This window comes from Xiphias gladius, chromosome 15 (genome assembly GCF_016859285.1).
Source record: "Xiphias gladius isolate SHS-SW01 ecotype Sanya breed wild chromosome 15, ASM1685928v1, whole genome shotgun sequence".
NCBI lineage: Eukaryota > Metazoa > Chordata > Actinopteri > Istiophoriformes > Xiphiidae > Xiphias > Xiphias gladius.
In genome coordinates this window covers 23227445-23254886 of record NC_053414.1, presented here as the reverse complement: position 1 = coordinate 23254886, position 27442 = coordinate 23227445, and the positions used below count along the sequence as shown (strand labels likewise).

At 40.2% G+C, this 27442-nt stretch overlaps 2 protein-coding genes across 5 annotated transcripts in view; both read left to right on the top strand.

Moving 5' to 3' along the window:
* Positions 1 to 6285, top strand: part of adcy9 (adenylate cyclase 9) — a 41217-nt gene extending 34932 nt beyond the window's left edge. For both annotated transcript variants that reach the window (XM_040145396.1, XM_040145395.1), the window contains one exon: positions 76 to 6285. In XM_040145396.1, the coding sequence (XP_040001330.1) occupies positions 76 to 1140 (1065 nt within the window). In that variant the 3' untranslated portion in view covers positions 1141 to 6285. The remainder of the gene's footprint in view (positions 1 to 75) is intronic.
* Positions 6286 to 7489: 1204 nt separating this feature from the next.
* Positions 7490 to 27442, top strand: part of crebbpa (CREB binding protein a) — a 43018-nt gene continuing 23065 nt past the window's right edge. For all 3 annotated transcript variants that reach the window (XM_040145394.1, XM_040145393.1, XM_040145392.1), the window contains exons 1-4: positions 7490 to 7750; positions 19226 to 19959; positions 24739 to 24918; positions 25964 to 26231. In XM_040145394.1, the coding sequence (XP_040001328.1) occupies positions 7663 to 7750; positions 19226 to 19959; positions 24739 to 24918; positions 25964 to 26231 (1270 nt within the window). In that variant the 5' untranslated portion in view covers positions 7490 to 7662. The remainder of the gene's footprint in view (positions 7751 to 19225; positions 19960 to 24738; positions 24919 to 25963; positions 26232 to 27442) is intronic.

Genomic DNA, 27442 nt, shown 5'->3' with positions numbered 1-27442 from the left:
CATTCAAGTGCTCAAAATATATGAACACGTTTCTCTTAATATTAACTCATCTTTGTCTCATCTTTGTTTCCTCAGGTGACCCAGAGCTACTCCAAGAACCACGACAGTGTCGGTGTGATCTTTGCCAGTATTGTAAACTTCAGTGAGTTCTATGAAGAGAGCTATGAGGGTGGAAAAGAATGCTACCGTGTCCTCAATGAGCTAATAGGAGACTTTGACGAGCTCCTTCGCAAACCTGAATTCAAAAGCGTGGAAAAAATCAAGACAATCGGTGCCACCTACATGGCAGCATCGGGACTGAATGTCCGGCAGCTGGCTGAGAATGACGAGGACTCTCCGCACGCTCACCTGAGGGCACTTTTCAACTTTGCGCTGGAGATGATGGGTGTCCTGGACGACTTCAACAAGAACATGCTAGGTTTTGGTTTCAAGCTCCGCATTGGATTTAACCATGGGCCACTGACGGCGGGGGTGATTGGCACTACTAAGCTGCTCTATGACATCTGGGGAGACACGGTCAACATTGCCAGCCGCATGGACTCCACTGGTGTGGAGTGTCGGGTGCAGGTGAGCGAGGAGAGCCACGCTGTGCTCAGCGCCATGGGTTTAGAGTTTGACTATAGAGGTACCGTGAATGTTAAGGGCAAAGGTCAAATGAGGACCTTTCTGTACCCCAAATGTGGGGAAAGTATATATCAAGAAGGCACGGAGCAGGCAATCGGAGTCGGACCCTCGTCTGCGCCATTACCAGCCAATAAGACTTCAGGATCTGTTGCCCAGGCAACAGCTCTTCCTCCCTCTTCTTCCTCTTCTTCTACTCCTCCTTCCTTCTCTCTTCCCACACTCCCTCCTCAACCCCAAAGCGCTGTAAGGCCTTCAGGAGCAGAGCCTGAGCCTTTCCCTGCTAAGTCCACAGAGGTGAGGGAAGAAGGATATAGGGACGCTCCACACCTCCATGGGCAGTCCCCTGCCACAGACATTCACACACCTCCCTGCTCTGGACTAGGCCCAGAACCTAGTGCTGCACAAGTGCCCTCCCAGGTGCAGCCTGCTCCTCTCGCACTACAAGAGGAGGAGGATGAAGAGGAGGCGGCCAATGAGCTAACAAAACTCAACGAGGAGTTTTATGCTCGTCTCTGATCCCTCCTCTCCCCTTCCCCTGTCTTCTGTATCCCCTGCTGCCCCCAGCTGCTGCCTCTCCAGGACTGATTGCAGGTGTGGGCAGGATGCCCCTTCCATTAGGCAAGTGTCTTCGGCATGGATAAAGAAGAGGGAGGTGGTCACTCCAACACAAACAGTAGCTACAGTTGCAATAAAAAATGGCTGCAAACGTCTTTCATGTGAATGTTGCCTGAGTGCTGGGGTGGGTTAGACCTGTGTTGAGCACAGCAGTTTATAATGGAGAAAAGGCTGAAAGGGGGTAAGAGGGAAAGGAAGATTTGTTAGTGTTGTTGTTGATGTTTTTTCTTATAAATTTTTGTTATTAAGTGCCTTCAGGACTAGAACAGTGAACAAACAAATATGAATACTGATCAAAGTTTTATCAATCTTAGACTACGGAACATGCTGTGGTTTCTTACTCCATGCTATTATTTTCAATGCAAGTATTATTGTTGTGCCATATCATTTGTTTTAACTTGATCAAAGTCTTGACCTTGCTTAAGGGAAAATAATTTTAGATTCTATATAAGTGCCAGTGCAGCATGATGGGCTGAGCAGGGAACTAAGGGAAGAATGAGGGAATCACATGAAGCAGTGTTAATTTATGTATTCTGCTTTGACATGAGGGCTTAATACATTATTCATTTGTGCTAGAGTCTTGGTAAAAGGGGACATGCTTAAAAAGCAGGCTGCATAGATTTTAGTTTGTGTAGCAGCTAAATGCACATTTTTAGCACAGGTCTTGCACAGTGTTTTCTCGACCACTTGTATTTGGTAGTTATTACCGTGAGAAAGCTTTTAAGAGTTTAAGCGGAGTTCTTGTCTTTCACTACAAGTACAATCTAAAGCACAAAATCAAATCAGATAAGGGAATATTGATTTGGAGGAAAAGGTGGTTTTAAAAAGTGAGATCATCACAAAAGCAGGAAGGCACTTTAAATATACTTAAAGTGATACTCTACATTTGAGTAAGAAACACTCACCCCATGTAGACCTGTAAGGTGGCTGTAAAAATGTAGGTTTATCCTAAAAACATCTATGGAAACTGTAATCAACTTTAGTTGATGAAGGTTAAATTAGATTCAATAGAAACTTCTCAAACCAACCCTGCACTACAATCCACTTTTCTGCTGTTGTACATGTATTTCTACCAACCTATGGCTAAATACTCTGCTCCAGTGTCAGTCTGCTTTTTCATTGGGTCAGAACCACTTTATTGGAGCTTATATCACAGGCTAGATTAAAAGCTGTTGTGCTGCATTAAAAAAAGCAAACTAAAACCTTTTTACACCCACCGTTAGGGGATAAGGGCGACAGTAATTCTATATTATTGTTGTTGCCACAAAAATCCCATGAAAAGACCAAAACCAACAATGTCTAAATGCATTTCTCAATACTTTCTGACTTTCCTACCCTGTTCTCCTACCCAAACTGTGGCTCTCAGCCCACACTTTAGTTTGTTTTTTTTGGGGGGGGGGGCATTATATGCTTTTTTTATTATAGCAGACAATGGAGTGATGATAGGAAACAAGTAGACAGAAGGATGGGGAATAACATGCAACAAAGGTTCTCAGCCATACAAGAACTGGGGATAGTGTGGTTTATGGTTGGCACCTTAACACAGGCCATCAGGGCAGTAGATGGTGTACTTGTTCAGAACAATTTTCAGTGGCGATTTGGTGCGGATGTGAGTATTTATGGCAGCAAGACATTGTATGTGGGATTAAATTAAAATAAACGACACAGCCCATGTTTATTCTATGAAGGAACATGTCACCCAGCCTAACAGTGGACACAATGCAGCTCTGTGGCACAGAAAAACAAGATATATCAGGATTTGGATACACAGACAATACTTGTTAGTAGGATCCATTCATTGTCATTTTTGGTCTTTTCATTGGATAAAGATACAGAATATCACCAGACTTATACTTTAAAACCTACAGTGGGGTGAGAGTTTGATACCGAAAAATTTTTGGGTGGAGTAGCACTTGAAGTGGGACTGTGAGGGACAATCACTGTATAGTTCTTGATAAATGATAGGGTGGTCCACATTGCTGTTGGTTAAAGTGTCAAAGCACAGATCAACTACAGTTTCTACAGTACTGTGTGTAAAACCTCAGACTCAAATTTAGTGACGTTCCATTCGTTGCCTTCATTGCTAGAATAAAAAAAACAAACATTGGTCAGTCCATCACTATAGATTTTATTCAATAGTTCAGTGTTGTCAGCCTTTAGCTGTGTGATTTGCTGTTGAAGGGGTGGGACTTTTAACTTCGATCCTGTCACGGCCTCTTCATTGAGTGGAGCCTCTACTGTATCAATATACTTAAATTGTGCCACTTTAATTGAGTGATCTATAGGTGCAGTGCAACCTAAACTAGCTGATTGTTTTGTGGTGCCTAAAAGTATGACTGTATTTTTTGAGTACTTGGGTTGTCAGAAAGTTTTTTTTTTTTGTTTTTGTTTTTTTTAATCATGCTGTTGTCATTGAGGATAGATTGTGATTGTATGTTTGACAAAATTATGCTCGTTGTGCAGGTTTTGCTGCATTTTCTTTTTTTTTGGACAAATTCCATCTATTTTTTGCTCTTTTCCAATTTTTCATTCTGTCATTAACCGGCCACCTGGAATAATGTGGTGGTGTTCCCATCACATACCTGGCACCTCTGCTCTTCACTCGCTTCATGCTTTGTCTTTACTCCTGAAAGCACTTGTTTCTCTCTTGTACTTCGCGTGTGTGTGTATGTGTGTGGGAAAAATATTGAAGTTTTACTCCAAGTCAGTAACACAGAAAAGATCACTGTTATATGATGCAAAAGGAAATCAATCAACCACGTGGCCACTGTTTAACTGTGATTTTGTTGTCGCTGCCTTGTCTGTAGAGGAATTACATGCACGAAGCTGTATTCTTTGAAAGGGAGAAAAGAAAAGCCTTGGAATTTGAAATCTGTATAATGATCCTGCAACACATATGTAACACATATCACCACCACATATTTTTGAGACAAGTAAACATCTTGCCTTGAGAAGCTCTGGCCTCACACATAGATACAAAAGACGGCATGAAAAGGAGGAACCCTCTTTATATATCTACATCTGTAGCATAAAAAGCATCTTTGTTTACCTCTGCCATTGTGCACTCCAAAAGTACACAACCAGTGCCTTCTGAATTAAGAATATGTGAGACATAAACAACACTAAAATAGCTACATGAGAAATGCTTTGCTGGCCAAAATCCTTTTCATTGCCTTTAGAATATTTTCTAATAAGCACATCTCTTATTGTACTCTCGTAATGCATATTGTCAACACGCTCATGTTTGCCAAACCCAATAAACCATAGCACAGAAAGTTATGGAAACAGATAAGAATAGCAGGTATCAGTTGTGAAGGAAAGTTCTTGTGGTTTTACTCCACATCTCCCAGAGACCCTCCTGCCTTGCGTCATTACATAATCCTCGGTGATTTTCAGGCCATTGTCACTGTAGCTATCCATATCCGCGACTATCCATAGTGTAGACTTGAGGTGTGGGACTCCACAGGATGATGGGCACACCACCTCTCCATTAGAGTACATCTGTACACACGTATAAATAAAATATTAAAGTGAACATTGCTGGCTCTGTGATCTGTGATAGAGTTTGGGGAGACGTGAGTGTGATCTTGTTCGCATGGGAATGAATGAACGATTTTCTTCTTTGCCAGACAAACTACATTTAGTTTGATTCTGCACCATGCTCTCATCCTTTTATTTCATTTCAATATCATTATTTCTACACTTATGTTAAACATTAAGCATGTATTGCCACCACGCAAGATTCCTCAAATCACTAAGCTTTGCTAATTTAAAGTTATTTGGATTTCGTCCCTCTCTGACAGTGTATTGACAAATAATGTGTTTATGAGAAGGTTTCTTTTAGTTTTGACAGGGGGAAAGAGTGTCCCTAGAAGTCTAGCACTCGGATTAAAAAAGCATCAAGCTGAGTGCATTGAGGAGAAGTTTAAGGCATTCAGTCATCCCATTCTGTTGAAGAAGTGTGATTCTGCTCTGTGACAGAAAAATAAGGGAACAGAGTGTTTTACTAGCACTTGTTAAAAGCATCACAGCATCGCCTAATCACTCATTTAAATGATGACAGCTCCACATCTTTTCATTATAAATTTTCTAGTAAATTCAACCCGTATGTGTTTTTAATTACACTGGGACAAAAATTAGACAGAGTTGTTTGATTTTACATCTTTGTGTATTTGTTTTGTTTTTGAATGAGATGTATTATGTATGTTTTGTGCACATTACCCGTGTATCATTTATCAACACATGATCGTAATCTGTACACATTTGCACAAAGCACTCAATGTTTGTACATATGCAGTTATTTTATGTCACATACGATTTTTTTTATACATGTGCATGTGTCAGATTTTGCCAGAAAACAATGAAAAGAGACACATATTATCAAATTGATTCAATGTGTGTCTATTTGAGTAAGTGTGATTTTATTAATCTTTTCTTCAATATGAGAGAAATAAATCTCAAAGCAGAAAATAGTTGAGTGCACTGTGAAAAATAAAGTGAGGGCGGGTTTATGTCAAACCATTAGCGCACATTAGCCTGAAAATCAGACTGAATTGCCATTGTGTTTAGTTTTTTTGAAAAAAATCTGAGGTGTGGGCAGCAATTTAGAGGTCTGGAACCAGGCTACATGCATATCCTCATATATCCACATTGCAAGTTAGCCCAATATCCACATGATTCCAGCACTGTCAGGAGGGTGGAGATCTTTGATCAGCCAGCTAATGACCAAAATGTACAGTGCACAATATAACAGTACACAGTATAAAGTGTGTATCTACAGTATATTTTGCTAAATATTCACTGCCAGAACGTATATAAGTGAATAGTTTGCCTTAGACATCTGTTGTCATTCACTTCTAGCAGCAGAATAAAAGAAAGATGAGCGTAGACATTTAAAAAATAACACAGATCAATAAAATGTGATCCGAAAGGAAATTACATGGCCATCAACTGACTGTTGGCATTTTTTGTGTATTTTTGCTGTAGCTTTACACATCTGCAGGGAAGACTGACATGCTCTGACATACTCTGATTTACATTTGTGATACGGAAAATGTTATTTTTATCATTATTATTATTATTATTATTATTATTATTATTATTAAATAAATTTTATTATCATTTTTACTTCAACCTCAAAGATACAGTGATGTGAGTCTAGGTTAACTTTTTTACCTTTTTAAATTGAATGACACGTCACCCGACTACCATTGTGTACTTGTAAAGTGAGCAGTTACTATATTGAATTTAATATCTAATTTAATGTTTAATGTTTAGAGTAATTTAAAAAGAAGTTTACTATTTACTACATAAAGTACAGTGCAACATTGATCCATAGTTTACATGCAGACTTATTTGCTAATATTTAATTTAACGTTTGATATTCTATTATTGTTTTTTTAAAAACAAGTTTATGTAATTTAACCATAATGTATATGGAATAATTAATTTCTGAAAATGTATTAACTGACTGATATGTATCTGTAGCGGTGTTGTAGCGCCCCCAGCGGTTAAGAGGAGCTGTGTTTTCACGTAGGGCGTGATTGGGCGGCCCCTCCCCCTCCACAGCCGATCTGGAAAAGAAAAAAAAACTTTTTTGTATCGAAGGAATCAACAGCCGCCATCTTGTCGTGGCTCGGAATTAGGATTTCGGTCCAACACTGGTTTTAACGTAGAAATCGAGCATCCTTACCGCGATATGAAAGCGTCCTTCCCCCGAAAACGAAATCTTAACATCGCCTCGGAGACATTTTGTGAGAAAAAACGGGAATTGGATCGGTGGTCGTCGGGCAGAAAAGCTCCGTAAATCTGATTTCCCCTTCAGAGTGCGGCGATTCAGCCCCTGTCGCCGTTCGGGAGCAGCATTGTTTACCGTGGGCAAGCGGAGACCAGATCGTGACTTTCGATGTGATTTGCAAAAATACAGCATTTTTATGCAATTGTGCATTTTTGTGGAGCTTCGCGCGATTTTTGCATGAAGAAATTTGACGTCACGCAAAATGGGTACTTTGAACATCTAGAAATTACGACTTTTCCCCCGGAATGCATCAATCCACCTGATTTTATTGGATTGTCATTTTGAAGTTCGATTTTTACATGGGGAATATTTTATTCTGGGTTATTTAACGATAATAATGTGGGTGTTGGGTGTTGGATTATCATGGGGTGAATGGCGGTGGCGAAGCGGGGCGCTATTGCATCTCTTTTGAAAGACATTGACTCTCGTAGCAAGGAGTAGCTAAGCTAACAGTTAACTTAGCTGGTAGCGGGCAATTAGCTAGCTATTAGCCAGTTAGTTAACGTTAGCAGGCTGCCAGCTTGCTAATGTGCTAACCGGGTAGGTTCGGGTTGATAGAACAACTTCCTTGTCATAAGGTAATCATAGTTATCAGCTTAAGCAACCAGCCGGACAAGAGAACAACTATGGCTGAAAACCTGCTGGACGTCGGACCTCCCAACTCGAAGCGGCCGAAGCTGAATTCACCTGCCCTGTCAGCGTCTGATGGACAAGGTAAAGGCCTCGATATTATCTGTAAACACAAATATCAATTAGATTTACACTTAACATTCCTGTGTAATATTGGTTTTAAATCCACTGACCACCAGTGCAGCCCAGTTTAAAGTTATCAGGTCAGATAACTGTGATGAGCTGTTCGTTGGTAGTAGTTACTGTGGTTTTACAGCATTTGCTGCAGTGTTGTGGTTTGGTTTTGTGGTGAGCAAGTAATTGCAAAGACCTACCCTGTACACTCAAATGCCAGTTTATTAGGTACACTTCCCATGGGCTGACGCAGTCTAATACAGTTCTAAAAACAGGCCTGCAACTAATTCTACCTCCAGGCATCATAACACAATTCATTTCAGCAAAAAAAAACCAAACAGTAGTATAAACTACAGTCTCCAAAATGACCACACAGTTGAAGCAATGCCTCTCTAACACAGTTGAAATAAAAAACTGAGCATTATTGCCTCAATGGAAGTTGGCTTTCTGGCAGCGTTGTTCCATTAGACTGCTTAACTTTTAACAAAGTGTACCTCACTGGCATCTGAGCATATGGATGTGTTAGAGCATTTCTTACATGTGCTGGGCTCTGAAAGCTTATAAGTTAACAGCCCTGTGTAGGAAGTTGTAATGTTAGAGATAATTGTTCAGCAGAGCTGTAGATGCATATTAACACTGTGGTGTCCTTTATGGTAATCTGGCACATGCATAACAGGTAATGATGGCATGATGGAGACACAGTTATATCTTAGACTCTTATTATCTCACATACTCAAATAATAATAATTCGGGTAGAAAGTCCCACCTGTTCTAAAATCAGATGTCACTTCAATTCATTGCATACTGTGCATCAGACATCTGCATTTAATAGCTAATTAGATTTCCAGGCTGGCCCTGCTCAAGTGGTTCCATTCATTAGACGAGTTACATTTTATTTATGCGTTCAGTGTTCAGGTCTGTCTAGTATGTTGATTAGGCCTTAGTTGCCAGTGAGAGGAAAAAAAGGGGTTGCTAACAAACAGTAATTGATACTGGTGCTTCATTTAGCTACCATGTGTAAAAACATGAATTAACAGAAACACAAACTCAGTCATCTCCATGTCCACATTGACCCTAAACCAGCATATGAATCCACACACCAATCTGGAAGCCACTGGACTGCCTTTGATTGTACAGTAAATATTTTATTTGCTGAAGTTCTTGCCGATGGCGTTACACTTTGTGCAAGGTTCATATGCGACACATCTCTCTGTAGACACATGCATGTCTTATTCCTTATTTTAAGACAAACCCCTTTTGAAATACTGTTTCTGCATACATTTTGAAGATAGATAAGCCTATAACATGGTATGCTGTCTTCAAACATATTTTTACATGTATTTTTCAATTTGAATAAACATAGAGTAACTCAATACAAATAAAACAACTAAATGAGGTTGTTAGTTGTGTAGTAAACATTTCAAACTTCACATACCTACACACACAACTCCCATGCTCTTGGAAGCGGCTGGTCTGAAAAAAAAGATTTTCACTAACTTCAACACTTGTTTCAGGCTTGTCATTTTCTGTTACAATGATATGATATCCTGTGACACATGTTTCTGGGCTGCTTGACAGATTCTCTGATCCATTTGAGTTAAAGAGGTTCTTAGGAATTTATTTTCTCTGTGGCAGCAAAACATGTAACATTAGCCAGCAGACAACTCCTGTAGGCTAAACTGTGTTTAATAGACACTGTTAGGACTCATTTACAATAGCAGACATACTGTACACAGATGGGTGAAAACTTTTGCGAACTAAATTAAGACATCAGCAACACTCTGTTAAACGTGCATCGTTCAGTGTTTCTGATATCAACATGAATTGAAATCATAGAAACTTAACTTTTAGCCTCTTGTAAATCGATATAATTTTGCTGCCTGCAGATTTACTGTATGGTTGAGTTAGAGCTGGTCTCATCGAACCCTGTTCAAAAAAAAAGTGGCATTGGTGAACCCAATGTGCAGTCTGTGTCCAGCACTAAACAACAAATTTATCAGGTGGTTGGCAAAGAAAGTCAAACATCTGTCAGATAATATTTTGTCAAGAGTTGGTGAAAACTACCAGCATGAATGCAAATAAGCCCAAATGTACATATCAGTTGTTTTGTAACTCATTAACTTTAAAATCTTTGTAAGCCAGTAATATGTACATGCTCTTTATTAGTCAACTGGGTTTGAAAATATTAAGCCCCCTAGTGGGAAATAATTCAGTAATGCAGCTTTAAACTAAGTCTGTAAAGAGGCGGTACTTATTTGGCCTGCTGTTGGTGAATACTTAAAGGTATCATCTGCAAATACAATAGGACCCTCACTATTCATACATGATTCATCAGGGGAAAAAAGTTTCATATTTGGGCCAATAAAATACATTTTGGAATCATATCTAAGTGAAACGGTATGGCTGTAGAACCCGTGTTTCACATTGTCCATAATGCACAGAGTATGATGTATGTTTTAATATGTATTTAGCTAAGCTAATGGTTTTCTTGAGCATCATGTCTATCAAATAGCATGTGTTCTTCATTGAGTTTAATTTTGTCTAGTCTGCAAGAAAAATAATAAGCTGGACAGCCTTTCAATAAAAAAAACAGTCAAAACAATAATGAATTACAACGCCCATCACACACGGCAAAGGCACCACATGTCTGCAGTGATCAATCATTAAACCTGCCCTGCCTCCTCTTTAGAGTTTTTTCGAGTTACAATGGGGACTAAAGGGATCCCGTGGGACAGCACTGGGCAACACGATCATGAGCTGTAAATGACTGAAGATAAAGACTTGGCTTTCACTCTTTGACGACTGTCATGCCTGGAGCTTTGTGAACATCGTCCCTCAGCCCTGACATTTGGCCTTTGCCTTTTGCAGTAGAGTCTGGTTTGAATTATACATCCCATTTTGGGGTGTAATGTTTGTGATTTTCATACTTATCTGTGTGGTAGAGGATGTATGCTTACATTGGTTGCTTACTAGGGATGTTTTTATGCAGTCAAGTTTTGGTTTCGTTTGGGGAGGTTCCTTTTATTGTTGTGGCAGAGAGCAAACACGTGCCCCCTGTCTGTCTATATAGGCCATCTGTCACCCTGCAGGACCCCTCAAACCCCCACCCCAATCTCACACACAGAAAATCCATTGGTAGTGCGACTAGATTTTAGTAAGATGTCTTGACACTGTAGTGACTCTACGGTGTCAAGACTTGGGACAATGGCTGTTTTTTTTTGTTTTGTTTTGTTTTTTTTAAATGTGTTAATGCATATCCAGAATTGCTGTATTTTGATAGATCTAATTTTAATCTTAGTCTGTAAATGGCTGATGGATTCTCTCGCAAAGTTGGGGTGTTTGTGGGTAGGGTGTTTGTCTTTATGTTGAACAAAACCATAAGTGTGCCAAACTGTAACTAGTGAATATTTGATACATGCCTTTCTGAGATCTTAGTTCAACTCCATGTGTCATTCACAGCCATTTCAGTGAGCCCCCACTCACACCCCCAACACCCAAATGTTCTCTTACCACTGCGCAAATGGCACCTTTAATGCCTAGCAGGCAGACAGTAAGCTCATGACGCAGCCACTAATGGAGCCATTTATGCTTCTGCCAGTGGGCAACCAGAAAAACCCTGAGAAAAATGAAAGGGCAGCAGAGGATCAGATGAGGGGAGATGAGGGTGGTGTGTCACCACCCACAAACCCCTCCTCTGTTAAGTGTTTATGACAGCGTCTCCTCTTTTTTAGCTGGTGTAGTTTTCCGCATGGGCTAATTGGTAATTTGTTAATTTTGTCATGTAGGGCTGAAGTCAACCAAAGAAAATCGTAGTCGACTGAAATTGTACAGGCTCTTCAACCAATTGATTGGTCCCAGCTCGTGATCTCTAGATTAGCTAAAATGGCACTCTAACTGGTAGCCTGATTTAGACTAAATGAATTATAAATAAACATAAAAAGCTAGTATTTGCACCAAATAAATCATTCGAACCTAATTATTATACTCAAATGATAACAACAGACTCAGAGCTGACCAGCGTGAACCTATATATATATTCATATGATTTACTTAAATAGAACTTTATCAACTGGTTATTCCAGCATGTGAACTGTTGAGAATATACGCAAAGCTTCAAGCGTTAAACACGAAAGTTGACGGAGCATCCTAATGCAGGCACGTTAGCCTTCCATTTTTAGATGATATGCCATGTTGGTAGTTGAGCTGTGAATATGCAAACTGCTGTTTGCAAAGTTTACCCTCGACTTTTCCATTTTAACAAAATGCAGCCATGCCAACACATCTTTGACGTGGTGTCAATTAGTATGCAGCTGACTCTGAGTAAATGTTCAGTAAACGTTAAATAAGTTTAAACCTACCAGTCTTCATTGGCTGGGTGAGTTGAAAGTTGGAAAATGTATTCACAGGTAGTCTGTCCTTCCTGCTGCCACAGTAAATAATGGATTACTCCTGGAAGGCTATTGATGTAGCCCTTTTCTCCTTATGAAAGTAACACAGGCGATTGTCTGACCAATGAGAATTTGGTAAAATGAGATTATATCGACCAACCTATTGACCGGTTGACCAAGAGACTACAGCCCTACTGGTATAGTAATTTTTTTTCAATGCCACTCATTGCTTGGGTTTGTGCTTGTGTTTAAGCTTGTTTTCCTTGTTGTAATACAATCTTTTTCCATGAGCCAGTGTTACTAGTTTTGCTTATGGCACTTGCAGATGCCTTCATCTGTGTGTAAGGTATAGAAAAGTGATAGTGGGGCTGAAGAAAACCTTTTCGTATTTGTAGACCACCTAGAAAATTCTGCTTCTTTTATACGTTTATATGAAAAAAGGTGGCTTTTCAACATAAAGTTTTCACCATAAACTTTCTTAATATATGAAAAAGGTAATATCCAGCTGTTGTGGGCAGACTTCATCACATTTTTTATTTCGAAAGATGGTCTTACTCATTCCAGCATATGTCAGCACACCACTTTGACTTAGTAATTAATGAGGCATATAGCCTGGTAAGGAAGCGAATCAAGAAAGTGCTGCTAGGATATAAAATTGGTTTTCAAGAAGTTCACCTGGGAATGCATCGATCAGGTGTGTAGACAAAAAAGCTGAAAAACAGGAGAATGTGTGGCATAAGCCTTAAAGGACAAAAAACTGACATGAAAATTTAAATCTGAGGAAAAACAACATGATGGAGAACTTAATTAAATCCACTGTTGGAGTGATGTAAGAGCTCCACCTGTTACTTTACCGCACAGGTGGATCTTAGCTCTATGAAAAGCTAAATTAAAGTGGCTTTAATCGATATTTTCATAACAACAGTCTATGAGATTACAATGTGAAAACAATGTGACATTGTGAAGGGGGTTAATTGTAGTGCATCAACCCTGGAGTGGCCAAAAAAAATCAGTAATTGCAGGTTTACCACTGAGTTGTGTTGAAAAGAAAAACGCTGCTGTGCCACTAATTTGAGTTTCTACTACATTGGATGTCTGCTTGGGTGGGCGTGTCAGCACAAACAGTCGATGGTCATAAATTCTGGGCTGCATGCAGATGGTCTCCTTTGACCCTCATCGGCAAGGGGAATTTATGAAATTTACATCATGCAGTCGTTCAAAGGATCATTTGCAGTTAAGGATTTCATTTTTCAAGCATGTCTCGTTTAATATATTACCCCAGTTTGCAATGTTATAGCAGGTATTTTGCAGGTATTTGTTTCCCAAGGTTTGCATACATAAATTTATAGACACTCTTTTATTTGGGTTTTAGTCATGCAATTTAAATACTAATTTCTGTGTAATAAAATACTTTTTACTGATCCCAGACAAAATGTTAATATTAATGATAATACTGATGTGTCCATCTTTAGATTGTTTTTTAACATCAGTAATAATATTTCTTTGCTGTTGGTTGAGCATCAGTCATGCAGGGTCTAGGCAGTCTTGAAGTCAGGAGACCCAGGTGAAGTGGGCACTTCAGGCCTAAAGACAGCAGGGCTGTCACTATTTTCCAAAAATCAAGTTTGAACAAACACACCCCAGGTGAGTCCACAGATTTGTTGTCGCTGTAGTGTAAGATTGGCTGCTTTGTACAAAGTCCGCAAACAGCCTTATCTTCTTTTGTTACTTTGCCAACCACAGCGTGGAACCTTAAATTATTCCACACACAGACTGCCTTTCAGAAGCTTTGGTGTTGTGATTGTCCGCTCAGGATGGCTTTGCTCGCTAGTATTTTCCATTTTCGTAGCAAACAACATAACATTACTAGCTTGATAGGTAAATAGGGAATGCCATAGATCAAGCTGATAGTGAAGTTTCAGAGCGCCTTCTGTTGGATCACAAGGCAAACTACTTCAAACGGTCTGTTGCACTAATAGACTGTAAATTTTGAATTCGAACAGGTCATTATAGTTCAAATATTACGTTTTTCCCCCTACGTTCAAACAAATGTTTGAATTTCGGATAAAAAGTGACAGTCCTTAAAGGAAGTAATAGGGATGTCCTGAGCCAATCTGCAAGAATCAGGATTGAATATTTTATTATATAAGATGTTATGTAAATCCTTCATTCATTTATGATCCTTTGTTTATTTGTTTGTTTGTTTGTTCAGGATACATTAGCTGTCAAAAGTTGTTGATTTCCATTAAAACACTGTAAAGAGCAAGTGAACCCAAAAGCGTACAGCATCCTACTGTTCCAGTTAATGATTATATGTCAGTGTGTGTTGTTGAGATATGTGAGAAGAGCTAGATAAAAGAAAAAGGTGCCTTTGTTAGGGTTATTATACCTCTAAAGCATTGTTGGTTGAAACTTTAAATTCCAGTATTTTGTTACTTTGTGATGGAGAAATAAAAGGGCTGTCTAATTCCTGTCCAGGCCCCTCCAGTGCAGCAGATGCACACTGACAGTCCTCTCTCCTCTAACTCCCTTTATAGATTTCTTTCTGAAAAATGTACCATTAATTCTTGTATACCTGGAGCTACTGGATTTAATGATGTGATCCCTCATGATTAGCCTACAGTGCTGTGAAGTCCTAAATTTCGCACAAAATGTGCATCTTTCCTATACAACAGTCAAACAAATCAAAAATCTAAAAAAGCATTTTGTTTTGTATCACTTAATTAATATATTCATATATCCTTCTTTTATAGATCCAGGTGATGTCACTCACTGTAACAAATTCTACCAGATCAGAGGGGAGACCAAATCATTACAAGCACTTGGTGTAGTTTTTGGTTGAATGATAATCAGGGGGAAACTAAGATGCTCTCTAAATCTGCCATTACATGGTACAGGCTTGAGATGGCAGACTTTCTGGCTGGTTGGCAATTTGTTTATTCAAGCCTGTGTAGTTTTCTTAGGCTATTCCAGGACCTATTTTATGTAAAGTTAGGCCAAGACTGACATCACAGTAATCTGTCAATAGCCAACAGGAGTCGGTGGTTAGCCCAGTGGCCCCATGAGGCTGTATTACTTACACACTGTAATGATACAAATGAAACAAAATTGTTAACAGATGATAAAACTGTAGATACTGTTTTTCCACATTGGTGCAAATAATATAAAATTTTGTCTGAGGGTGGAGCAAGAAGAAAGGCCATGTTTCTACCCTTAATTAAATATTTTCAATGACCATTTTAGGACATCCCAGAATGAGCTTGGGTCAGATCTACATTGTCAGACTTGTGTCAATTGTCTTCAATCTAAGGGGCTCATACCAAGCCTCAGTTGTACATTAAACTTCCCCAGTACTTAGGCTCAAGTCAGCACTGAGCTGAATCTTTAGTTAAAGATAGTTAAAACTCAAATGTGTTACGCAAAAAGTGAAAAGTTTGTGTTGTTGGTGGTGCTAAATGAAAAGTCTGTACATTATAGTAATCATAAGGATTTAACCCCAGGGGACCATAAATGTCTGTTTCGAAGTTGTTGGGAATCAAATTGTTGAGATGATCACTCTGGACCAAAGTGGTGGACAAGCTACAGAATAAGATTGCCATCCCAAGGGCCAATCCACTAGCATAATTTAACTCAAGAAAGCGGACAAACCTTGCTAAATTTGCCCTCCAGTAGTTGCAATGAGCAGCTGGCTTCCAGGTGGAGATACTGCTGTTTGGCGAAAATTATCCCCAGAGTGAAAATTTTGCTTTTAAAAGAGCAGTATTAAATTAAGTACGAAGACAGATTTTAGATGATACGCCTTGCTAGCTGGAATATAAACAAAGCCGCTGTGGACTGCATGTCGCGTAACTGACACATTTGGCTATGGATGTAGTGTTAAGTCCTACATGATTGGCCTAATTGGTGTAAAAGGTTTCGCTTATTATCCAATTAGCATTGACTTTTTCTTCATCAGTCCTCAGTCATATTAAAATTAATTTTTTGTTTTATTCAGTGAAATCCTCCATGATTCAGTAAAAAAGTATTCCATACAGCCATAGCTGAATAGCCTTTCGTCAGATATTTTCTCCACACCTCCTTCCAACGTCACATTACTTTAATGGGCATGTCTGCTCAAGAGTGTTATTACCCAGTTCAAGGAACCTTAAAGTATTGTTGAAAAAGCAGAAGATAAATTACTTTCCCTGCTCTAAGTGGCTTTATTTCTCTCCCTGCTGTGCTACTGAACAGTAAGCGAAAGGCTGCCAGCAGCCATGCTGCACCTGTCCCTCTAAGGCTAGACACTCAGCCCTAAGGCAAGATGACAGACAGCTCCAGTCTGGACCACTGCTGGGGCTGGTTTTGCGGGTATTTATAACTACCAACTCCTAGACAGGAGCCACGGGATATAACAGGAAAAAGTAGAGAGCATTGTGGTGATCAGTAGGTAGAGGAAGGGGGATAATTGAGTAAAAGAGCATAAGAAGTAAGTATTAATAGGAAACAAATGTAATGAGGGAAAGGGGAAAAAAGGAAGGCCGCATGAATTGAAGAATAGTATTCCATTTCTGTCTCCCCTCCCCCTCCTTCCGTGGTTTGGGATCTCTTGACTGCGTGTGGAGCTACCTAACCAAAACATTGCTTTGCATCTTTGGTCTCCAGCTAAGGAACCTCAGGGCAAGGTCGCACAGTTTGTGTGTTTGTGTTCCCATTCAGAAACGAATGCAGGGCCAGACCCGAGCACATGTTGCTGCTGGTTAGAGAGAAGAGGCTGAGAGGAGCGAGTGAGGAAAAGATGGCTCCTTCAGGCTTACACAAGCTTCCTCCACGTGGAACACCTGCTTGCCTGATGCCAAGGACAAACAGCAGTACTAGCATGGCAGATCTGGAGGGCTGTGTTTACTCAGGAAAGTGCGTAAGCCTAGTGCCCTCATTAAAGGCGGGATCCTGACTGAATCTCAATGAAGGCATCCAGCGGCAGCAGGTGGCAGATGGGAGGGTGACTGCCTCATTCTGTCTGCTCTGTTGTCCCCTATCCCATCCTGTAGCATTAACACCAAGGCCCTGTTAATTATATGTTGATAAGTGATAAGCTTGACTTGATTAGGATATGTCTTAGATAAAGTAACATTCCTCAGCTCTCACTACCTTCAGCTGTGCAGTTTGAACATGGCGCGACAAGCCATGAGCATGCATGTTGATCATGGCCTCTGCTGTTTTATACGTTTGGTCTTTATTTCAAGGTAAGAATTTTTTGTTTTACAAGATAACTTTGTCAAAAATTAATAAATCAACCCCACCATACACTTTTGAAGAAATGAGTTAGCCTGATGAGAAGACGATCGTTTTAGCCAACTACGATGTTGGCTGTTAGGCAACCTACCATAACTTTTAGCAGGGATTAAGACTGAGAACAGCCCTACATTAAAAAATGTGCAAAGGACTGCATGGTTGGCGGCATGTTTCTCCATGTACTTTTGAGACATATGTTGAAATGCGATCCAGGAAGTCTAGTTTGAGTAACTGGTCCATAAGTTTGAAGGCTTATCACATGCCATAACATAATCATTTCATCTTTCCTTTGCGTCAACTGTGCGCTAAACGGTAGAAATATTGGCCACTGCATCACCCTGCTGGATAATGTTGCATTGTATTCTGGCAAAATGTTGAGCCAGGTTAGACGTTTTTTGCTGGACGACCATGTGTTTTTTTGCCAGAGTTCTCTTTGTTGGTTCTCCCACTGGAATGAGAGGGCTGCATTTATTTCACAGCTAGAATGCAGCTTGAAGCTTATTTAATGGGAGTACATTTTATTTATTCAAGTTTTCCCATTACATTATTTAGCAAATTCCTAATAATTCTACAATTTTTAAAAATCATTACATTATTCCCTGCCAGTGTGTCCTGCACATGCGCAATAAGACATGGTACAGTACAGTCTCAACTTTGATGTTGATGAATTTTGATCATTTTTACAAGGGATTGTATTGCAACTGAGTAGAGGTAAAACAGGAACCAAACACTGGTGGTCTGGTTAGATGTAGAACTGCAGGTGACGTGCTTAAATTACAGAGTGAGTGTTCACAAACCTCTGACATGTCATGAAGGTAATCTCTAAAAACAGCTTTTATTGTGACTTTTTTCATATTTAAAGCTACTTGTGCCCTGCTACCTCATAGGTTGAGATTGCAGTTACTTGCAGTACACAAAAACTAATTAGCTGTACCATATTTAATACTTAGAGTGCAGCAATCAAATGGTAATATATAATAGTACTAATGATCGAGACAGTGCAGAGGACATTAAACCAGAATATTCTCGCACACCAAATGCAAATAGTGACACCCCCAACTTATCAGTTGTTTTTTTTTGTCCAGGTTCCGCAAATTAATATGTCAGAGAGGTATTTTCGTTGGTGGTGGACAGCCGTAATGCACATACACCTCACCATCTTTTCTTAGTGTCTTAATCACTTCATCTCAAACAAATCATGGCTCCCTAGGCACTTGGCATTATTATCACACCTCTGGATGGTGTGACACAAATATTCCTCCACCGCCCAGCAGGAATTCTTGAGTGCTGCTGGATTCTCTCTGTTGTCACACTTTGTTTGTCAGCCAGTAGCGATGCTCGTATTATCACGCGTGTCTTGTTTCTGTCTTATACTGCAGAGACAAGGCCACAGTGCAGCACCAGAGAGCATGTTGGCTAATTAATATCCCATAATTGGGAGTGTTTGTGAAAATTTGGACTGAGAAGGAGGGTGAGCTGAGTAGTAAGAAGATTATTTGTTTGATTTTTAACACCTACTGTCGTGTGTTGAATTGTAGGTTGAGTTGCCAGTGGTACATGGGGAAGATATAAATACTTGGCAGTAAATGCCTCTTGTACATGCTTATTTGAGAGACCACAAAGGCAATGTGGCTTAGAGAAGTAAATGTTCCTTAGTGACTTACAAACATTGTTGAAATGCTTAGATGAAACATTTTCAGTGCGGCATCCTTGAAACCACCAACGAACTAACTCTGAAATTTAGTTAAATTACTCCTATTAATCCCACCTCTTCTTTCTCACCTAGATCTGGGATCACTATCCTGGGATGATTTGGAGAATGACCTTCCAGATGAATTGATCCCTAATGGTGGAGATCTAAGCTTGATGGGTGGGATGCCTTCAAATGGTGGAGCAGCACCTGGAGCTGGTGGGCCAGGTGGCACCCCTGCAGGCCTTGGTGGTGGCGGTGGCTCTGTCGTCCCGGATGCAGCCGCCAAGCACAAGCAGCTCTCAGAGCTCCTTCGAGCCGGTAGCACCTCCAGTATCACAGGTGCAGGGCTGAACTCAGCTAGCCCTCAGCCAGGCGGTATGGGGCCTCAGCTGGGTACACCGCTGGGTAAGAGCCCCCTTGGCCAAGGCTCCCCCAACAACCACCCGTCACCCCAGGCCCAGAAAACGGGAACACCAACTGGAATAGCAGGACAAAACAACAACAGTAATACTGCAACAATGGGCTTGAACACAGCAGGCTTCAACCAAGCCATGATTAACAATAGCCAGGGCCATGCTGGGCTACTGGCCCAGGGAGGACAGCCCCAACCTGGGCAGGTGATGAATGGTGGCCTCGGACCTGGAGCTGGGAGAGGACGGGGAGCAGGAGTAACAGGCATGCAGTACCAGGGACCGACAATGCAGGGAGCTGCACCAGGACCAGGAGGAGCAGGCAGTGCTTTGGCAGAGACTCTCACCCAGGGAGGGCAGCAGATGGGAGCTCATGCCACCCTCAGTGCAGCCCAACAAGCAGGCAACATGAACAAGGTGAGTCACAGCCCCATTTTCCGTCATCGTTCTTTTTAGTATAGTGTTTGTGAATGCGCATTTTAGTGCTACAATAAATCTAGGCGTATATCAAATATATCTCTGCATTTATCATTCACATAGGATTATTCATTTGTCATCCATGGGATGTTTGGATTGGAGCGGGGGTGGAAACCATTTTAACATTGAAGACAAATGAATGTGAGCCATTTGGAAGCGTGCAGACTCCCGACAGACAAATTTAATAAGCTTGATGATGATTTTTTGTGTTTGCGTGTTGGTGCTCTGAGCCCCACTCTTCATATGATGCTTGACTGATCCAAACGTACAAGTTAACCAGTCAAAATGATCATTCTCATTGAGCAAACTTCAAATGTAAGTGGAGGCTTAATATGTCATCCCCGATGGATTTATTTTGCATTCTCTTATTTTGGAATAAAGCAACATTAGTGGACAGTGTAAAACAATAATCTGCTCTTAAATAATTGGCTAGTATGGTGTTATGGCTATGTAGATGCTGTATTTACTGCAATGTAAACAAATAAGGTTTTGTTTCTCTTAAAAAAAAGAAACTGGACGTGTCTTAAAAGCCACACAAAACAAACATGTTAAATGCTTTTCCTACCTTATAAAACATTTTCAATTGTTTTTTTATTTATTTATTTTTTTTTATTTTTTATTTTGTTGATTTTATTAATTTTTTTTTAAAAGTAGTATTGTTTACAAAGACTTACCTTCCTCTTCTCCAGGTTTATTGGCAAATTGCTGCCGTTAGGGTACATCTCCACCAAACGGCTGATATTCATTAATAACCTCTTCAGTGAGCAGATATATGTATCGCTCACCCTTGTACTTATGGCATGCATCCTTGTGTGTTTACTCTGAGGGTGACATACAAACAGCACCACTACTGGTCAGAGACTAAACAGAGTACCTTTAATTTTTGTGTTTTCTTTTTTATTTTTGTCTTGTCTTTACTTTATGATTTGCAATGGCAAAAGGATGTGAACAGTGGTCCCTGTCACTCCTTACTCCACTGTAGAGGGTGGAGGGTGTAAACAGCTATGTGCTTCCTCTGATAACTCATGGAGTCACTACCTTTTGGATTTAGGGACTTCTGGCACTGCCTCTTCCAACAGCAGATGCATTATATGGCAAACTGGCAAACCCCGATGAATTATCAGCAATGAATCAAGCAACCTTGGTTACCCTCACAATGAGAATGGGGCCTTGGTCTGAATACAGCATTTTTGAAATGCATTTGCGACTGTGTGATTATTGCTATTGCTCAGCTTTATTTAGTTCTTAATTGGCTGGTTAATGTGAGTGAAGATGTTTCATGACCGACCATAACCACTCATACCTTGTCTCAAATGACTTGGTACACTCACTACAGCAATAAACCAAAAACCTTTGAGATCATTGATAAGGTACTTGATTGAATCCTCCCACACTTCAGATTGCCCCCTTTTTTGCATTTGTGGTGTATGCATCTGTATCTATACAGTCTGCTGGTTGCTTTGTTGGTTCATCTGCACAGTTTTTTCTCACTCTACACTAATTTTCAGCACTCTGATTGGTTGGAAATGAAATGTACACTGCAGCTGCAGCTCTACTTCCACTTTGGCAAGGAGCTAATGTTGACATGGCTGTCAACTGCTCATTGTTAAGATTAGTCTTGGGACTCTAAATAGTCGCGTGTGTGTGTGTGTGTGTGTGTGTGTGTGTGTGTGTGTGTGTGTGAGAGAGTGAGAGTACATAGTGGCTGCATAAATGTTAGCTTGCCACAAGTGTGGTTTCACAAGAAATCAGCAGAAAGCCATCTATTTTACTGGCTGTGTGTCAGAGCCAAGACACTAAAGCAGAATGTATCCACAACACACAGAATGATGCTGCAAGCTACCGAGAAGAGACCTTTAGAGATAGCGAAGGTGTGTGTTGAGATTCATTCTTAAATAGGGTGTGTACACATGCTTTTACCACGATAGAGATTAAAAGCTGATGTAGAAGTATTTTTGAGGGTACTGTCCGCATTTTGCAGGGGGAGCCCTTTCCGTGTGTTGCAACCTCAGCCCGTCTAATGTGATTATCATGTCACCGACAGCTCTGGAGGAGAAAACCACTAGCCCCAGTCTTTGTGTATGGCTTCCTCTATTGTGCTTTAATCGCAGGTTGTAAATCTCTTTCTGGGCATTTGTTTTGGTGAGAGGCTGCTGTCACTCCTTCCTGCCTCATGCTCCTTTGTTATTGTATGTGCGTGAACACCGCCCTCGCTTTCTCTGGCTTATTGGATGGCTGCTTGGCCTGTCACTCACATAGAGGAAGACAGGTACTGTAAACCACTTAATCAGTTAGAATGACAGAGGGCAGTGAGGAAGAAGGAGGGAGGGAAGCTCAGCTGAATAGTCTGGTCTGGCAGCAGAGCAGTGAGATGATAGGTGGCAACTGTTCTGCCTGCTGATGTGTGGAGCGTGTCGGAGAGTGGGGGGCTGAATGGGAAGAGTGAAGCAGAGGCGGCGTGCATTTGTGTGTGCGTGACTGTGTGTGTTCGCCTGCTCAGCTGTGTTGAAAGGCTGCCAGTGTCTGGTCGTCTCAGCTGGGTCTTTTTTTTTATCTGGTCTGTTGGAGCAGTGTCAACAGCCTGAGGGGATACAGCCTGGCCTGGCATGGTGAAGTCTGGTCTGGTCTCCCAGCAGCTCTTTGGATGAGAGAGAAGCAAAGTTGACCAGTGTGTAAAGCACGGCAGTAACACGGATTCTAATCCCCCTGGCACCTGACATCTTGATGTATGCAGTGTTAGTTCTTGAAGGTCGGCAATATGGGTAAAATCCTTATCACAGTAATTTCATTTTGTGATATACAATCAGTTGGCATTTTATTAGGTACACATAACTAAAACTTATAAGGTCTAATACACAAGTCCTGAAATAAATTCTATGTTATGAAGGTTATAATTTTCAGGTTTTGTTAAAACAGTTGTGCTGTACAAATTTATGGTCATTTAGAAGGATGTAGTTTGTGGTGTTGTTGAACAGTATTGGGTTTTTATTATTTTGTTTCTATTATCTTCTCTGTCTCATTTCAATCAATGAGTGTAGAGTAAATAACAGAAACACGTCTCCCTATAATGCAGTACAATACAACAGCACCACAAACTGCAATCTTCAAAATGGTCATATATTTAAATCAACACTTCTCTAAAACAATTTCAATAAAATCTGATCATTATAAACCTGATGAAGTTAGGATTTACAGCAGGACTGTTGTATTAGACTGGTTTAGTTGTAGCTAGGTGTACCTAATAAACTGGCACCTGAGGGTATGTTGCACTAGTAATTTTTCTGGAATTTCAAGAGAGAAACCATAGGATAGATGTAGATAAAATAACCGGAATATCTAGTGAATTAAATACCTCGTAAATCAAAGTTCTTAATCACACTGAAGCTATGTTCTTGTAAATCTAATACTGCCATAAAGCAGTCCTGCTAATTGATATCAAACATGAGCAGCAATATCTTAATACAAGAGTAGATATTAAAGGGAGAGCTACCTCAGTAAAAAGTATTTTAAAAAAATCTGGTTGATTAATTTTCATTGTCTCAAAGGACAGTATTGTTGGAAAGACTGTAATGATGTTAATAAGAATATTTTTACAATATTTATTTTTGTCATGATGTAACAGATATATTAATAAATAAATTGATGTTCACGGTAAACTGTGTGACAAAACTCAATCTGAAACGCAATTTGCTTCAAATCATTAATCGGATCAAAAGAAATTTGTAAAACAATAACATAATATGATCATGTAATCACAACATAGTGCCACTAAAAATTACTAAACAGTAGAATGAAATTTCCTTGCCATAGTCTCTTGATATATATTTTCTTCCTGTGGGGAGACCCCTGTGTGCAGACAGTTAATCTATGGGCCTTAATTAGCCGAAAACTTAATTTGTTCTAAAACCCATCAGGATCTTGAGAATATGACCGCCAAGTTTTTCTTAATTACCTGTCAGCTGTGGCTAATTGAAGAAACTCTTTGCCAAAATAGATCAGCATTTATCTGGTGGCTCACACACCTACATGCTGCAGTGTTAGAAAATGTTTTTAACTCTGGTGTCTCTAGTGGATCCACGGGTTGCAAACTCTACTACTGTCTTGTTGTGTGTGGGGGGGGTAATTTAGTCGAGGGGTGGAGAAATCCTTCCTGCCAATAGCTGGTGTCATGCTGAGCTGTTATGGTGCCAGAGCATCAGTGGGCTGGTTTAGACCAAACCCGCACAGTCAGCCTGGCACAGCCATGTTAGTGCCTGTATTGGCAGAGGGGGGACTTGTGATGACAAATTGGCATGAAATGGAGGTGGAACCTTTGTACGCACATTAGGGCTGTTTTTACATATATAGGTGAAAAAGAACATGCAAGAAAGTCATTATCCATTGTAACATTTGGACTTCTCAAAACATAGTAAACTGCCTGTTTGCTGTTCACGAACAGTTATGAGTCTTTGTTTATGGAAACAGTTTAGTTAATGGTACCACATAATTTTCAGACAGATGTTAGCCGCTAGTTAGTAGTAGGGTGTAAATGACTGGTGGGGACAGTGAATTGTAATCCCCCAGGTAAGCATTTAAGCGTTAAACTTATTAATACTTTGTACAAGCTGAGTCCATTCTTTCAGAATTCAAGGCCGTAAAGTAGCTTGTCCTGTCAGTCTATGAAGTTAATAGTGCTAAATTATTACATTAACTTTTCTGTCAATTTGTCTGTTTTTCCAGATGGGCCTGGGTAGCAATGGCGGTCCATTTGGGGCCCAGCCCTACGGTCAGGGTGCCGCAGGGCCAGGCCAGCAGCTAAACCCTCAGCAGCAGCTCCAGAACAAGGCTGCCCTTGCCAACAGTCTACCACCCTTCCCCAGTGAGCTCAAAGGGGCTGCTGTCACTAGCGTGCCAAACATGGTTAGTGCTTGTTACAGATAACACAACATTTCTCTATATGTTTTAGACACATGAATTTCCCATGATATAGCGACACTCATGGAGCTATGAACAGTACACGTACAGTACTATTTTAGTACTATATTTTTTTAAGCTACCAAGTTTATTAGTGACACAATCAATTAATTTCAATAAGTCTTTTTGATAGCTATTCTAATGTTTACTATTCACACTTACTTGTCTTGATGATTTTCAAATCTGTGTCCAACCCTTAAACTCCCAACATCTGTCTGTGATCAGTGGTTCAGTATTGATCATATTCTACATTTAATAACTGTAGCAGCTTAAATTTTATTGCCGTTTTACAAATTTCATTCAGTGGTTGCCAATCTTGTGGAATGTTCTAAATCTTACTTTGATTGATGTGCATTGATTCATGATAATTGCAAGTTGACAGACTCTGTAATTGGATGACTAACCTGCTCTATGAGACTTAATTCTGTTGAAAGGTTGAGCAATTGCCAAGAACTTTTTAAAACTTCATATAATAGAGGCGCAACCCTAAAATCAGCTGAAAAAATACAGTGGCTAATTTGCTACTTGATGTTAAGAAAAAGTGTTTAGACTTTGAACAGGCATATCTCATGTGTCACTTAAGATAAAATTATAAAAATATGTTTAATGCATTGGTAATGGTGTGTGGTTAAAATGTTCGAGCAAGACGATGCATCATGACATTTTTTTTTTAGCACTGGTTAAATTAATTTCTGCTGCATACCATTTAATTTGTTTCTTATGCTACCATAAAAAACATAGATTTTTTGTACTTAACTACTTTATTAATCATTTTTCTGATAAATGAACGATTGTTTTAGCACCACTTGTAGTCCTTGATAAAGTTTCGTAACTAAACATGGAGTATCATCTCACCTTAGGTTACTGACACGAATTTGCCTCTTTACAATGGTGGTATTAGCAGCACTGGAGGCTAAAAGAGATTGAAAGCGTTATTTTAACCCATTACAACTTTGACCCGTGTCTGTCTTTTTCTTTGTCAACTATGCAGCAACTCCAGCAGCAGCCTCAGCAGCAGGCGGCGATGCTCCCCCTGGCCGGCAGCGGAGGTGTGGCGGTGCCTTCAGCAGGCCCTACAGCAGACCCAGAGAAGCGTAAGCTGATCCAGCAGCAGCTGGTCCTGCTGCTTCATGCACACAAGTGCCAGCGACGGGAGCAGGCCAACGGGGAGGTGAGGGCATGTGCCTTGCCTCACTGCCGCACCATGAAGAACGTCCTCAACCACATGACCCACTGCCAGGCTGGCAAGTCCTGCCAGGGTGAGTTGGAGTATTTGAAACAAATAAACAGTGCAATCAAATTGATGATTTACAGTTGTCAAAAGTTTGGAGAAGTTAACCCCCCTGTTCACTAATTGAGACCTACCTGCTGTGTGGTCAGCACACTGTAGATGGGGAAAAAACAGTTTTCTTGATAAAGCTGCACAATGATAATCCCTGTTATTTTGCTCAATTAACTGACCGGGAGCTTTGTTTCACAAATAAATCAACCCACAATTGTGCATTAACACTTTGCTTTTTGAAGTGTAACATTTCGTAGTAACAGCAGCTAGGCCCCCTCCCCCTTTCTAGACAGTTTTCCAACTTATGCTCCACTTTTGAACGTTTGGTTGTGATTAGTTGTGTGTATTTCTCACATATTTATTAATCACAACCAGAAAAGTTAGTTAGATTAGGAACTTTATTGCCCACAATATGAAAAAATTGTCTTTTGCTTCACCACATAGCATTAAAAATAACACGTGAACTTTAATGTCAACATACTTTAAAAGCATGGCATCAACCAGACATAACTACAGTTATAATAAATCATAAACATAAAGATAGGGGTTGGATGCAAGATTTGCTTCACTCATATTCAGTTACACCCCAGAGGTGTACCATCTCTTTGCTTCACATCTCTCCCTGGTCTCAGTGGGGAGGTCAGAAGCTCAGCCAGGACTTTGCATATGTTTCCCTTCCATCCTCGTTGGTCACATCATGTGTCTCTGCCTAATTCAGACTCTGGATTGAAATCCCCCTGTACAATCCAAAAACATAATTCTCCCTCCAAACGCTTGCCCTTGGATCTTGGTCTGTCTGCCACTCCTCCCACCTCCACTTTCTATACCTAGACTAGCGATATTTTCTGTTTCTCTCTTCTCCTGAACCCCCTGCTCCTATCCTTCCCATTTCAAAAATTCCTCTCAAGGTGCATTTAAGTTTGACTCCATGTCTTTGTGCAGCTCTCGGACTTGAATGCTTAAGTTCAATTTCAAGCCAAACATATTCAGAGGCTAAGGTGTGTGAAGTGTAAAGGAGTCTGTGTCTCTGCTCCCTGCATGCCAGCTCATTTCCTCTTGCTTGGGATCTCTGCTTCTCAGTGCCACTCCAATAATGATGGTGATAGCTTTTATTCCCTAACAGGTAGTTATCATCTCTAAGATTTTAAATTTATTTGATATCTTTTGAGTTCATTTTCACCTGAGAGA